At 37.4% G+C, this 14,681-nt stretch overlaps 2 protein-coding genes across 2 annotated transcripts; one reads left to right on the top strand and one right to left on the bottom strand.

Moving 5' to 3' along the window:
• Positions 1 to 168: 168 nt before the first annotated feature.
• On the bottom strand, positions 169 to 7,332 carry glb1l (galactosidase, beta 1-like). Its single transcript, XM_084421355.1, is given in 17 exon segments — positions 169 to 478; positions 583 to 676; positions 678 to 799; positions 907 to 1,038; positions 1,424 to 1,537; positions 1,715 to 1,804; positions 1,880 to 1,954; positions 2,856 to 2,974; positions 3,071 to 3,111; positions 3,257 to 3,378; positions 3,480 to 3,538; positions 4,353 to 4,533; positions 4,916 to 5,010; positions 5,089 to 5,149; positions 6,259 to 6,409; positions 6,497 to 6,663; positions 7,045 to 7,332. Coding segments are annotated over 17 exon segments (1,890 nt in total). The 5' UTR covers positions 7,108 to 7,332; the 3' UTR covers positions 169 to 274.
• A 2,012-nt stretch (positions 7,333 to 9,344) lies between these two features.
• Positions 9,345 to 12,506, top strand: LOC311298440 (calcium-responsive transcription factor-like). The gene is made up of 6 exons (XM_084421356.1): positions 9,345 to 9,485; positions 9,566 to 9,722; positions 10,562 to 10,625; positions 10,811 to 10,923; positions 11,577 to 11,907; positions 12,007 to 12,506. The coding sequence occupies exons 1-6, from the start codon at positions 9,358 to 9,360 to the stop codon at positions 12,105 to 12,107; spliced, it is 894 nt and encodes a 297-aa protein (XP_084277482.1). The 5' UTR covers positions 9,345 to 9,357; the 3' UTR covers positions 12,108 to 12,506.
• The last annotated feature ends 2,175 nt before the right edge of the window (positions 12,507 to 14,681 follow it).

The raw sequence follows: 14,681 nt of genomic DNA, 5'->3' as shown, positions 1-14,681 counted from the left end.
CTTTTGAAGCAGATTAACTTTAATGCACATCAATCGTTCTTGGATTTGTCATATAGAGTACTAAAATTAACTTCTGCACTTTAATGGGGAAAAACAGCATTTTTACCATGTCTTAAGAAATCAACTGACCAGTAAAGTGAGCAAATGTGGCAAATATTAAAGTGTATCAACATGTATTATGATTTCTCTGTAATACTTGATAAAAATTTGAGCAGATAACTGATTTATCACATAACGGCAAGAGGCTTTTCAAAGGGACTGCTAAAGTATGTTGTCATGTCTTCTGTCCAGTGTTGTTGAGCTGAGGCCGGTCCATAAACAGGATTCTGCAGTGTGATGGAGCTCTTTCCAGCTCTAGCACTGTGATGTTGTTTGGCTGAGTGGCACTAAGAAAAGGTCCAGGGACATACAGCGTCTGCTGGGGGCCCCTCTGGGGCCAATACCTCCCCAAGTTCACCCCATTTACCCATACCTGACCCTGAAAGAGAAAAACAGAATTACACAAAACTGGCACGTAGTCAGTCAAGTCTCAAACAATAACAAATACTAGATATTCTTCATTATATGAATAGTGTGCCTCACCTTAGTCCATCCATTAAGTTTTACAAAAGTGTCCCATGCAAGGCCTTTAGACTTCAAGGTTCCTGAGTAGATCATTGGTCCGTCTCCTACTTCCATCCCTGACCCCGAAGTGAGCTGACTGTAGCCAGCCATTGGCTACTGCAGTGTCAATGTCCAGTGGGTAGATGGACCAATCAGTGAGCACGTCATTTCCCAAAATGAGATTACCCAAGAGACCCTGAAAAATAGACAATCTATAATTTAAAATTTCCTTTATTCATTCTAAATGGATTTTCTCAGATGGTTTAATCAGTCTTAACAAATCCTGAACAAAGTATAACTTACCTTATTATCATTGATATAACTGCCAAAATGAACCCTGCCCATGTTCTCCACGAGCATGTCCAACTGATCCCCTTGACGTCCCGTAACGTTTATCACCAGGGCAGTGTCCCTCTCCATAATCCCTTGGTAAACCTGCTCATAGACAAGCTTGGTTTCAATCTAAACAAATTGCTCTGGCAATCATCTGTCTCTCAAACAAAACCATGGTAAATGTAATGGTTAAGTATAGACACCTGGGCTAAATATAAGTAAACTATAGAAGTCAATGGGGTCCATCAACTGTTTGGTTAACTATATTCTTCGAAATATCTTTTGTGTTCAGCATAAGAAAGAAACTCATACAGGTTTTGAACATCTTGAGGGTAAATAAACAATGACAGAATTTTCATTTTGAGATGACCCATCGCTTTAAGCTGCAAACGGTGTTTTTTGGTAATACACACTGTTGTAGTGTCTGACTACCATGGCGAGAACAAAAACATTGTGTTTACATGACCAAAACAAGTGGTCTGCTCACCCCATTCACAGAGACGTATGCACGATCATGGATGCCATTGAGGGGCGAGATGAGAGGGGTCGGCTCAGGAACATTCCGTGGCAGTGTCGTTCGGTAAAGCATGAAGCCATAGTACTGCACACAGTTGACATAACACAAGCTCAGACCAGCTTTTACACTTATCCAAGACCAGCCTCCAAAGCCCAAACCATATATCCACATCTATAGCTATTTATGAGAAAATACAACATTGGCTGGCTAAACTCAACAACATAAAACATTATGAATTATAATTACGTTCATGGACTGTACCTGTTTAATCTCCTCAAACATCAAAGGATATTGAGATCGTACTGGACCTTGAGGTGACAGCGTATCTAACAAGCTGCTAATGTTGCCAACCTATGAAAGAACATGATTTGAATGGGCAAGAAATCATGCAAATTAATAAGGTTTTGAAATGTGAAATATCCACACCTTCTGAAGTGTAACAAAGCCATAAGCGAACTTTGGGGTGGCTGGTGGCATCGGACCAACTGGAATATTACGAAACTGAAAACAAACACATATTATTACTACATATGAATGGATGTCTGTTTTGTTACTCAAAAGATGCTAGTGACAAATAGTTACTCAAAAGATGCTAGTTACAAATACTAGAGCCATATCGTCAAACATCTCACCATTTTTTTTTTTTTTTTGCTGGAAATAGAAAAAATAGAAACAAAAATATGTATATATTCATTAACTACTATATGTTGTAATGCTTTAGATGATCCAGTGAACAACAAGTGTATGTTCATCTCATTTGATTATTTTCTCTTTAATTTGGAACCTTTATTTGGAATTTGCAAACCAATAAATATGATTATTCATAAATTATTTGTCACTCTTACATGTAAATAACATACAAAAGCCCTTTCTATTGTTGCAAAGAATATACTACCACTCAACATTTTGGGGTCAGTCAGATTTTCTTTTTGTTTGAAAGAAATTAATACTTTTATTCAGCAAGGATACATTAAAACAAAAGATTTCTATTTCAAATAAATGCTGTTCTTTTGAACTTTGTATTTATCAAAGGATCCTGAAAAAATGTAGCAGTTTCCACAAAAATATTAAGAAATGTTTCTTGAGCAGCAAATCATGTTAGAATTATTTCTGAAGGATCATGTGACTCTGAAGACTGATAGAAAAAGAAAAGTTTTTTTTTTTTAGTTGTAATAATATCTCACAATATTACTGTTTTTACTTAATTTTGATCACTTGGTGAGTGTAAGAGACTATCAAAAGCATTTTTTTTTTTTTTTACTGACCCCAAACTTTTGAACGATAATATATACAGTCATACCTTCCAGCCCTACCAACTATTTTTTCCCTGTAAATTGGATACTGTCATACATGTACATCTACAGACATGCACATTCAGAATGTACTATATGCAAGTTCTTACATTCCTAATGACATCTCTGATGGCAAGCAGTTTGTCAGTGGGGTCTCCTGCCTCTGATAAAGGTGCATTGTAATCATAACTGGTCACCACAGACCGAAACCTGGTATCGTGGTCAGCTCCTATGAGTGATAACATTATAGTTGCACATTAAGATGACTGCATTAACATGTATTGTCATGAAAATGGGAACAGGTGCACTGAGATAGCAGTTATACCATTCCAGTAGCCAAAGTTCGTTCCTCCCTCAAACATGTACCTGCGATTAGAAGAAAACCCTTTATGCAAGTTGAATTATCATGATGCATCACCCACAATTTATCCATCAGTACAGCAAAGATTTAATATTAACTAGTATTAACTAATGGTTTTACTCTCATTATTCTATAGAAAATATTACTTACATGTTCACACTGGCACCCATGGACAACATTTCTCCCAGTTTCTTGCACAATTTGTCAGTGTCCACATAAGCATGTTTGTCACCCCAGTGATCCAACCAGCCAGTATAGAACTCAGAATTCACCTGAAATCATGAGACATCAATTACTGCCACATTTTACAGCTCAAGAAATTGAAAAACACAATCAATCAATACATAAATGTTCTCTCAAACATCTTACTTACCAGCGGGCCTTTAGGCTCAAACCTCCTTTGTCGGATGAAAGCTGTAGAGATATTGGTGTCTGAAGGCGGGAAAAAAGTTGCAGTGTGAGTAGCATCACAACGGCTTTGTGTGACATTTCACATGCAAGCTTGAGTTATATATTTATTTGCCTATAAATTTAAGAGAGGTAGAGATTAAGTAATATATATATATATATATATTATTTTTTTTCGGATACTGATAGTTGATTTATTGACAATCAATAATTTTCTAATATGAAGAAACTTTTAAAAGATTTAAACGTTTATTTGTGTTGTATTTTTTACACAATAAAAAAAATCATATGTATTATGCATGCTTTAATAACATTTCATAATATTTATATTTAATAATAATAATTAATTATTATTAATTTAATAATATTATTATAAGTAGTAGTGTTAGTATTAGTATTAATAATAATAATCATTACTGTTTATTAATTTGATTATATTTATTTATAAATAATTGTATATAGTGTATTGAATTTATTATGTTAAAATTTATGTTCTATGAATTAATTAATAAATTACAAAGTTTTTCTGCAATCTAAATGTTTGCCAATTGATTGTCTTTGTTTGGGGAGTAAATGGCTCTCAATCTCAATTGCTGTTATGTAAAAGTCGAGTAATTTTTGTAAACGACGACATTATCTGAATAAGTTAGTCATTTTGAATTGGTAAAAAATATCATCTCATCATCTCATCAAACTCATTTATAATAAATTTTAGAACTGAAATTCTTGTTTACGGCATTACACTGGTTATGCATTAGTGACAAGGACAAAAACTCTAGTTAAAATGTCTGCAGAGGTCAGTACAATTTAGACAGAACTGACCTCACTTCTGCCTTACCTGTGCCGAAGTCTATAGTGGCGTACAGGCCCTCAAGTGTGCCACATCTCATCTCTTTATCCGTGTTCCCATCCGTAGTAAAGAGAATGACGTCCTCCCCCAGGAACAAACGGAACAGAGTGTGGAGATGCCGCAAGTAGTTATAATCACAAGCGAAGTAGCTGCCATATTCATTCTCCACCTGATAAAAGAGTAAACATGCACAAAACATACAGAATTCAACAGCCATACTTGTCTATACACTGTAAAGCACAGTTTACATGTCAACACCTAACATAATTACTGTGTGAGGGCTCCAAATCCTACAAAACACTGTAATAAGTTCTTTGTTATTATGCGCAATTGTTTACTCTGTAAATATTATTTTCTTTGGGTGGAGCAGCATAGTAGTTAAATATCTCAGCTGGTAACAAAATAGTTGTAGGTTCTAACCCAGCTGTCAACATTGTGTCGTTGAGAATTTCACACCAGGTTCATCCAGTGCGACCGACCCATTCGTTTAGACACTATACTATACCTTGCATTGGACAAATGTGTCTTGCAATGCTAGCTCTACATTGTACCTGCACACTGATAATATTTCCTCCATTCTGATAAAGCCACGGTTTCATCTTAGGGAGCAGCACAGCCAACCAGTTACTCGCTGCCTGTAAATAGTCTGAAAGAGACAAACACTGCCATTAAAGATATGACTGACCCTATGTGAAGTCATGTCTCATGCAGAAGTAACAAATACCTGTGTCAGCTGAACGAAGGATAATGTTTGGCTTTTGTAGCAACCAGGCAGGCAAACCACCCTATCAGACAAACAAGAACCCACAATTTACAACTCACAAAATAACAATCACACAGCTGTCTCTTGTGTTGTGACCAGGACTAATTCTTACTAGTATTATAAATCAAATCCTTGCACTATTTTCCAAGTCTTTATAACCCCACAACAGTGGTTCTTAACCAGGGGTCCAGGGCTCCAGGCCCACAATGGGGCCTCAGCAAACGTCCAAGTTTCAGTCTCAACAACTGCTTTTTTTTTTTTTTTTTTTTTACATCGGTTTTGGAAAACCTTGATAAATGAGGTAGCCTATTTTTGATTTCTTAACCTAGAAAAGTAATGTAAAATAATAAAAATAAGACCATGGCCATTTTTATATTACTTTAATATTTTTCTAGTTATGCCAAGCTCTAAAATATTTTATTGGGTAAAAACTAGAAGCTAGAATTTCACTTTGTAACGTGTTAAAAATGAATATTTTTCTTACACAAACTCATGGCTTCACTTCAGAAGGCCTTTATTAACCCCCTAGAGCCGCGTGGAGCACTTTTATTATGGATAGATGCACTTTAATGGACTTCAAAGAAGTCAGAAAACAGAAACAGCAATTCACTGCCATTATAAAGCTTGGAAGAGCCAGGACATTTTTTTTAGATATAACTCCGATAGTATTCGTCTGAAAGAAGAATGTCATATACACCTAGGATGACTTGAGGGTGAGTAAATCATTGGCTAATTTTCATTTTTGGGTGAACTATCCCTTTAAATAAATACTTTTCTATTATTCAGTAGATAATGACTTAATTTTTAGCCTTTTCTCCCACAAAACCATTGAATCCTTCACGAGACTAAGAATGGTCCCCTGGTCACCATTCACTTTCATTAAACAGAAAGGAGCAGCATGGACATTCTGCTTAACATCTCATTCTGTGTGCTATTGGAAAAAAAAGAAAGTCCTATAGGTTTGAAACGTTATGAAGGTGAGTACAAGAAAATATCATTTTTGGATGAACTATTCCTTTAAAAACATACTTCCTGAGAAGTCATTCTCATAATCACATTCAGAGACACATGACATCAACACATCACATTTCAAAACATAAAAATGTAACAACATTAGGAAATAACCGTCACCATTTCCCATTCTGCACAGATGTACGGCCCTGGTCGCAGGATGACTAACAGCCCTGTCTGATTGGCCAAGTTCAAGAAGTACTCAAGATCTCTGTCTCCTGAAAAGCTGAACAAACCCTGCACAGTCTCATGGAAGTTCCATGGCACATACCTGCATGAAAGGATTTAAAAGATTTTTGGCAAGATGTGTAACATAAGCATGCACTTAATGTTTGCACTGTTGCTCTATTCCACGTACACCTGAATGGCATTGAGTCCAGTCATGTACATCTTAAGCAGCCTGTCCTTCCAATATTCCCGAGGGATGCGGGAGTAGTGGATGCTTCCAGAAATGTACTGAAATGGTTTTCCATCCTTTTGAAAGCAGTTGTTCTTGTAGTCGATTGAAAATGAGCGTGAATCTGCCTTAAAACAGAAAAGTCATGTAGTTGAAAATGTGCTGGGTGTTTGTAGTCAGAATCCACTTTACCTCTTTTAAAAATATTCTAAACAGTATATGATATAATAGATTGCATTCACAATGAACATGATAAAAAAAATTAAAAAAAAACACACACACAATAAATTAACCATGTAAAATTGTAATGACCTATCCAGGCCTAAAAAAACTAAATGCACAATTTTGAGATTCCCCTGATATTTGAAATCCCAGTCACATGAATTTGGCTCGAGTCTAAAATACACATGTTAGAATTACGTATTTCTTCATATAGGCCTAAGCTAATGAAAACTAATTGATCACAGTGTGTAGATGTGATAGACGTGTACTTTGAATCAGGTACTTACCAACACAAAAGATATTGTCATCAAGCAAAGACTTATTGAAACAGAAGTTTTTAGTGACTTCATCTCTAAATCAAACTGTTCAGACGCAGTAACACTCCGTTTGACATTATGCTTCCAGCGCGTGATTGTAACGTGTCAGGAAATAATATTACAACTGCTCAAGCATTTCAGTTCTGTCATTTTTGCATAAAGCTGTTCACTTTCGGTCTTCAATAGATTTGCAGCGTTTCTTCTCTTTGAACATGACGGTCATGTGATTGTTTTCTGTTTAGTCATAATCTGGGTCCTAAAGTCCGTCATTTTCAGCGATTCATTTTCATAACAAGGTAAGTGAAGTGTATTTTTTTTTAAATGCACATGCACAACTGTAACAAAGCAGCCTATTGTAGCTCAACGAACAATACTTGCCTGAGGCAAAAAAAGTTTATTTAACTTAAATGTATTCATATTATGTTGCAACATTTTTCATGTGCAAAGAACCAGCCTAACCAAACTGAGACAATTTAGTATAGTTTAATGGTTCTCAACTTCAGGCCTGGGGTCTCAGCCAATGTCCAACTGGGTTTCTTACAGTGGTGTAAGTCAGGGGAAGCTCATTTTCGGCCTACATCATAGAATTGTCCATTTATTTTTATGTAGGCTAAATTCTACGTTCCTTTTCAAGAAAATGCTCTGTGACCCTGTCTAGCCGTCTTTTCCAGTGACTTGACCAGTGTCCTCTCAATGGCCAGCAGAGTTAAATATAATAGTATAGTAATACACACACATACTCTCACTGGACACTTTTTTAGGTACACCTGTTCAACTGCTTGTTGAAGGGATATTTTACCGCTGGAAAGATGAATGTGTATTTAAATTGGGTCATTTATGTAGTAGAAATGTGACATTATTTTAGAAGTTGGTGCCAAAATTAGCAAATGAAACTTTAGCAGATACGATTTGTTTGAAAGAAAGAAATACTTTTATTCAGTAGGATGCATAAAATAAATATAAAATTACAGTGAAGGCATTCATAACGATTAAGCAGCAACATTGGTCAGCTAAATCAGACAGAATGAGTTCTTGTCATCACAGGAATTCAATTTAAACATATTTGAACAGAAGACAGTTATTTTGAATTGTAATAATATTTCACAATGTTACTGTTTTTACTATATTTTTGATAAAAAAAAGCAGACTTGGTGAGCTTCAGAGACCTATAAAATCATTTTGGAATAAAACAATGTAAGAGATAATTGCGACTTTTTATCTCACAGTATAAACTTGCAATTATGAGAAATAAAGTCAGAATTGGAAGATATAAACTTGCAATTCTGAGAAAAGTCTGACTTTTACTTATTTTTTAACTATTATTTTACATTTCTGACATTATATTTCACAACTGCGAGTTTATATCACACAGTTCTGAGAAAAAAAGTCAGAATTGTGAGATGTAAACTCGCAATTGCATGAAAAACAGTCAGAATTGTGAGATAATTACCCTAGTCACAATTACCCTTTTTTATTTTTTATTCTATGGCGTAAACAAGCTTCCATACTAATTTGTCCAGATTTTTGTTCAATCAAATTGTTTCTAGAATGAGAATGCTTGCAATAGCAAGTTGCATGTCGAGGCGGGACATGCCTTGTTCTTAAGCCTTGATTGAATGCTGTTGTTGCAGATAATGTAATGGTTTTACAATATGCACACAAAGTCATTTTATCTTGATCTTTAATATGGTTTTAAGGGAGCAGAGCCATTGTGATGGAATGCCAGTTTGGTCCACGGAGGAAGGGCGTTCAACCTAAAAAAGTGTCAGAGCAAGAAATGAATCAAAACATGCTCTACAAAGCAACCTGCCCTGCCAGGTACACACAACCTACAGTTGGGCCAAGCACAACAGATTTGTTCTGTACACAGGAAGTTTATTATGAAACCCACACTGTAATATTTGACCATTTTTCAGAATATATATCAAAAAAGTATGAAAATTCCCGGAGTACAAGGTTCCCACAGATCCCAAAGTGGACAAGAAGGTAGTGCGACAAGAGCAGGAGAAAGCCTTCTTCAACCTCAAGAAGAGTTTATGGGATGTTGGAGGCATTGTAAGGTATAAACATCTAGCCATCACAGTCCATCACATGACTGCAAGGTTCATTTCATTCATTTACATTCATGACAGGTATTACACCCAGCTCCCTACAGAGAAAGCCCACCTGTACCATGACGTGGACACTGCAAACCTGCCTCCACTTCCAGAGCAGATCTGCTTTGCAGAGGAAGAACAAAATGAAGATGAAGAGGAAGAGACTGAGGAGCTGGACAGTGAAGCCATGCAGGATGTCGCGATGGAGGATGGGGCGTCCCTACCCTCTCGACTACACCCGCTCGTGGCAGAGAAGATCTGTGAGTTGGTAGCACAAGGTCATAACCAGGTTTACACTGTCCGCAAGCAGCTCAGGTACGACTCAATGGTTTCAAATCTCCTTTGTTTTATTTGCTGGAAAAATATTTACCGTTGCTTTGTGAACGCCCTGGCAGGAGGTTTGTGGAACATGAGATGTTCAAGTCAGAGGAAGTGCCTGAGAGACACAATCTGTGTTACTTTCCCACTGTCAATGACATCAAGAACCACATCCATGAGGCTCAGAAAGCTCTTCAGCTGACGGCGGGACCACTGGCTACCTCAGATACAGAGGTGTGAACAGAAAACATGTTTGTAAAGCATTAGATTGGTGAGCACAAATATGCCAACCATTTTCTGTAGTAAGCATTTATTTTTAAAGCTACACTGTGTAGGATTTACTCCCATCTAGCAGTGAAATTGTATATGACCATCAGCTGAATATTACTTTCTAGCTCCTCCCATTCCGAAGGCGTTTTAACTCCTACGGTGGCCGTATTATTTCAAATCTGCCGGTGTGGTGAATAATCCGGTCACTTTGGTGTGATGAGTCCGGGCTTAGGACCCAACCAATCCGATTGGTTCAAAGCACGTTTTATGGGTAATCGCTTTAGTGCCTGGTTACAAATCATACAAAATCATTTTATTATAGAAGACGTTTGTACGACGTTATAACGAGTCATTAATGTATATAATGTATTTTAAATTATACGTTTCATATACTAGTATTTAACCGAAGCTATAGATTGTGAAATTAAACATTTCTCGTTGTTAGTGTGTTTTTTAGTTAGCTTATCAAAGCTAACTAAAAAACACTCTAACAACGAGAAAAGATCAAATCTCCCTCTCGCATTCGTCACGGTGCCACTGCGTGTAAAAACGCGAAAGGCGAAGCTTGTATGTCCCTCTTTGTCTAATGTATTTTCAAGATGGATGCGCAACATGGCTTCCGCCATTCGAGCGACTCGCTCGTATGTATTCTAAATGGCAGATTATGCACTTATACTTAATTATACTTAATTAGTTGGTTGAAGTGATTACACATTAATGAGAATGTATAATTTTGAAATAACAACTAAAAATCAACTTAAAATATTACACAGTGTAGCTTTAAGTTTTTGTTGTTGTTGCAGTGGAAAGCAGAGGCTAATAACCTGCTTCCAGAGACTTTGACCCTGACTCCTGCCACTGTGGATGGTAAAATACTGTTGAAATATTGTTTGAAATCCGACATACATTATTAAAACAATAAGCTTGGAATCATTCAATACAATTTAGAGAGTAGAGGAAAGGTCCTGCCTCAAAAAGAAAGCACATACCTGTAGTCCAAGTACATTGTTTACCCTGCCACAGAATCTAGTGTACTGCTGTTATATTGACAGTGTCCTCTCAGAAGGAAGGACTCTTGGAAGAGAGTGAGACTCTTTCTCCAGAGGCTGTGCAGCTCTTCAGCTCTCTCACCTCACTGCAGCCCAAGATCTTTGCACATCTCCAGGTGACCCTGTCCTGAAATGATCATTTTTTATATGGATCTATTCATTTATTAAATTAATGCATTTTTTTTTAAGTTTTTAATTTCTGAATAAATGTAAAAAATTTCAGGGTGATCAACTGTTCTGATAGTATAATTGAAGAAACAAAAAAAAAACATTAAAATTAAATGCTTGAAAACCTTATTACGTAATTTTTTATACATTTTTGTTTTGAACTTTTTGTTAATGTTCCTATTAACTTATGAAAACATTATTTCAGAGCTTTCAAAACCTCTAGTTTTAAACATTTGAAAAACTTTTGTTAGTTAATGCGAACGTTAAGGGAACATTCAATTTTATTATTTTGCAAACATTATGTGAAGGTTACTTTTGAACGTTCTCTGAACATTCTGAAACAAGTTGTAACATTTAAAAAAAAAGTTAGATAAACATCCAACTAAAATATTTCAGAAAAAAACTCATTGTTTTTGTGCTAAAGTTTTGAGAACATTATTTAAAAACATATAACTTTGAACAAATGTTCTATTAACGTTAATGGAAGAATGTTTGTTCATAAAAACTTGCCTGGCTTCATTTGTGAGAATGTTCCCTGTTGCCTGGGACAAAGCTGGTTGGCAAACTTATCCTTTAAGAGTGCTCTCCTCTTGTCTGATAGGCCATCCAGATACAGCCTGCCTTGTGTCCAGTTGAAGACACTGCCCAACCTACACCCCCCCCCCCCCCCCCACCACCACCACCAGAAGCCCCAGAGCTGTCCAGCCCTGCACCTCCACAGCCTGTTCTGCTGAGTCCGTCCCAGTTCCTCCAGTCAAGTGGCAGTGCTGGTGAAAGCATATCTCTGTGTGACCCCCCGACCCTGCTCGGCATGAGCCAGCTGGTGAGTGTGACCTCGGTGACTAATGCCGGAGCTGAAGGTGGCATCACACAGATCTTGTTGGAGGACGGACAGGCCATTCCAGTCCAGATTGTGGACCCTGCAAGCATAGGTAAGTACATGGCACCACAGAAATAAAAATAAAAAAATCTAAATTTAATCAATTTAATGAAAATAACATATAAACCTGTTGTTTGTTCTTATTGTTCAGCTTTGACTCCCTCAGCAGACGACACTTCAGTTAAAAAGCAGTCAGAAATACAACAACGAGAAAAGAAAACAAATGTCCATTTCTGTGACAACAGCGATTGACGATTGAGCTCTTTGACCAATGGAGGACTGATTCATTGTTTCAAGTACAGTATTATGATAACATGAACTCATGCAATATTGATTTGTATTATTATTTGTTTCCATTTACCATTATTGCTATTTTAATTTATTACAGTGGTGACTGGAGAAAAAAAAACAATTTCTCAAAAGTATGAATGAGATCAAAATTAAATATTTAAAGCTAAATGTTTTCTGTTGCATTCTATTCACACAAAAAAACTATTTCACAACTTTTTATAAGAATATCTTATGAGTATTTCTGCAGGTATTTCTACCCTTTGAATAGAAGCCTAATGGATCCTTGCGGTGGACTTTTTAAAGTCCCCCTGTGGTGAAATTCAAGTTTTTAATGTTGTTTATGTCTATGTGGTGTTTTTAATATACTTTAAGACAAACCATGTGCAAATTCATAATTCAAGCAACACGGCTGAGTATTTTCTCCTTAAAGCTGCAGTGAAACAAAGACGAGGTTTGAGGTTTATGATGTCACACCTTGTACCTTGTAACCAATCAGATCAACATGTGATTGTTAATGAGTGGATCTCTGAGCTGGTTAATTTGCATATTCATAGAACCGGTATACTAAATGAGGCAAGGGTGTAGAGTTACATTCAAGCTATTTTAAGGCATGACAAATTTTCTTTTCAAGGACAAAACAGAAGAACAGTGTCTGATTATGAAGTTCAGATTCCTGTGATAGTTTTTACCTGTGAATAGTAATTGTTGTATTTTAATCATTTTCTCTGCTTGCCTGTATTTACATGATCGTGTGCCTGAATTTAGAAGAGAATTATTTCATATTTATCATACATATACAAGAATGTAAGAAATAATAATATTAGCATTCCTCTGATTTAATTGGCCGAATGCTTTTACAAAAATGCTGAAGAAAGAATGCAGCCTTTGCTAATATTAATCTGTTTTACCTTGTTCTGTTCGATCGGTTGCTTCCATTGATACATTGATGACTTCCACAAATAATCAGTTCTTCTTGAATCATGAATTTTCTTCCATTCAGGTACCGCTGATGCTGTTGTCGTTGTAACAAGACAGTGATCTTCTGCCAGGAACATCAGGTCAATCTTCTGCTGTCCAGAATCAGATGGTTTGTCTTCGTCTGGCATCTCAGCTGAGACCTGTCCACTATGGGTGACCCTAGCAGTAGTTGTGAAGTACCAGTGGCGTAGCTCTCAGCATCACTGATGCACACAAGCCCTCACAGCACGTCAAGCTGCAAACCGTGTGAGGGACCCTAACCTTCCCTAACCTGCAGTAACTGCTCACAAGCAACCGCATATCAACCAACTAGGCTACTCTAAACATCCTGACAACCACATAATGCATGAAAAATCACTCAGAAGAGTCCAGCAACCGCAAAGCAACACGCTAACAACCACGCAAAAAACCTTGACAAACGCATGTCAACACACAGGAAACCATCCAAAACATCCCAACAACCGTGTAGCAAAACGCTAAAAACCACTTAGAACAACCTATGAACAGCATATCAATGCTTTGACAATCACAAAAACATCCTGACAACCTCACAACAATGTGCAAAACACCTCTAGAAAATAAAACTTAACGTTACTCATAAAACTCTAAACTTACTCTACAAAATAAAACTTACTCATAAAACGATAAACTTATTCTGTAACTATATACAGTATTTACATACAGGTCCCGCTGTGATACTCCGGGCTCCATGTGACACTGTGATGACTCAGTGTCTGGGCTTCTTTCTTCGGGGTTCCTCAGGCAGGGGCTCTTCACTGATGTCCACTTGGATTCGAGGAGTGAAGCTTCTGCTGGTTGTGGAGAAGCTCTCGGTGATCCGGACACGTCCATCAGGATGCTCCGTCTCCTCCAGTGAAGGGCGGTTGAGTGACTCCCACAGTCGCTGCTTGATCTTCAGTCCTCGTTTAAGACTGTAGGGACGCCGCCGACCACTGCGTGTCTTCATCATGGGCTCCACCACAGAGCGGTAGATGTCCTGGTAGGCCTCTACGCTGTAGCCGTGGATGGAGACAGGCTCATCCTGCTGACGCACGTCCACTGAAGAGACTGAGACTGCTGGACGGATGTCAGGAAGGACAGCAGCGTTCTTCAAGTAGCGTTCTTCCAAATCTGAGATGCTGCTGTAAGTGTGATCAGACCTGACCAACGTTACAGCCGCCAGCTGTGGAAGCTCACTGGGGTCCGGACTGGAAGAGACGTCCTCCACCAAGAATCCCCTCAGGCGTGTGGGAAGAGCCCTGGTTCTTCGTGACCGACGCTGCTCCATGATAATGAATCAAGAAGAACTAAAGACTGGACAAATCACTAAGACTTACCAAATTGTAGAGTTGTGAAGAGCTTGCAGCAAGTGTGATCAGGCTTCAAGGCTTCAGAAACAGTTGTGTTCGTTTCAAAAATCAACACAAGCTACTGGACTGACATAGAGTGTTGAGGATCATTTAAATGTAAACAACACTTGATATCAGCAGTAAGTCTATGTTACATGTATTATATGCTTCTCCAATTACCATTATCATCTTCATTTATTCCTCTATA

Source organism: Rutilus rutilus (assembly GCF_951802725.1).
Source record: "Rutilus rutilus genome assembly, chromosome: 10".
NCBI classification, from domain to species: Eukaryota; Metazoa; Chordata; class Actinopteri; order Cypriniformes; family Leuciscidae; genus Rutilus; species Rutilus rutilus.
Note: the sequence above shows the minus strand (reverse complement) of the source record. Positions and strands in the feature narration are given on the sequence as shown.

Excerpts from the sequence above, each read along its gene's own strand:
- LOC311298440 (XM_084421356.1), top strand. The coding sequence starts at position 9,358 with ATGCAGGATGTCGCGATGGAGGATGGGGCGTCCCTACCCTCTCGACTA. Across the intron at positions 9,723-10,561 it reads TGGCTACCTCAGATACAGAG|TGGAAAGCAGAGGCTAATAA; the intron begins GTGTGAACAGAA and ends TTGTTGTTGCAG. Across the intron at positions 11,908-12,006 it reads TGTGGACCCTGCAAGCATAG|CTTTGACTCCCTCAGCAGAC; the intron begins GTAAGTACATGG and ends CTTATTGTTCAG.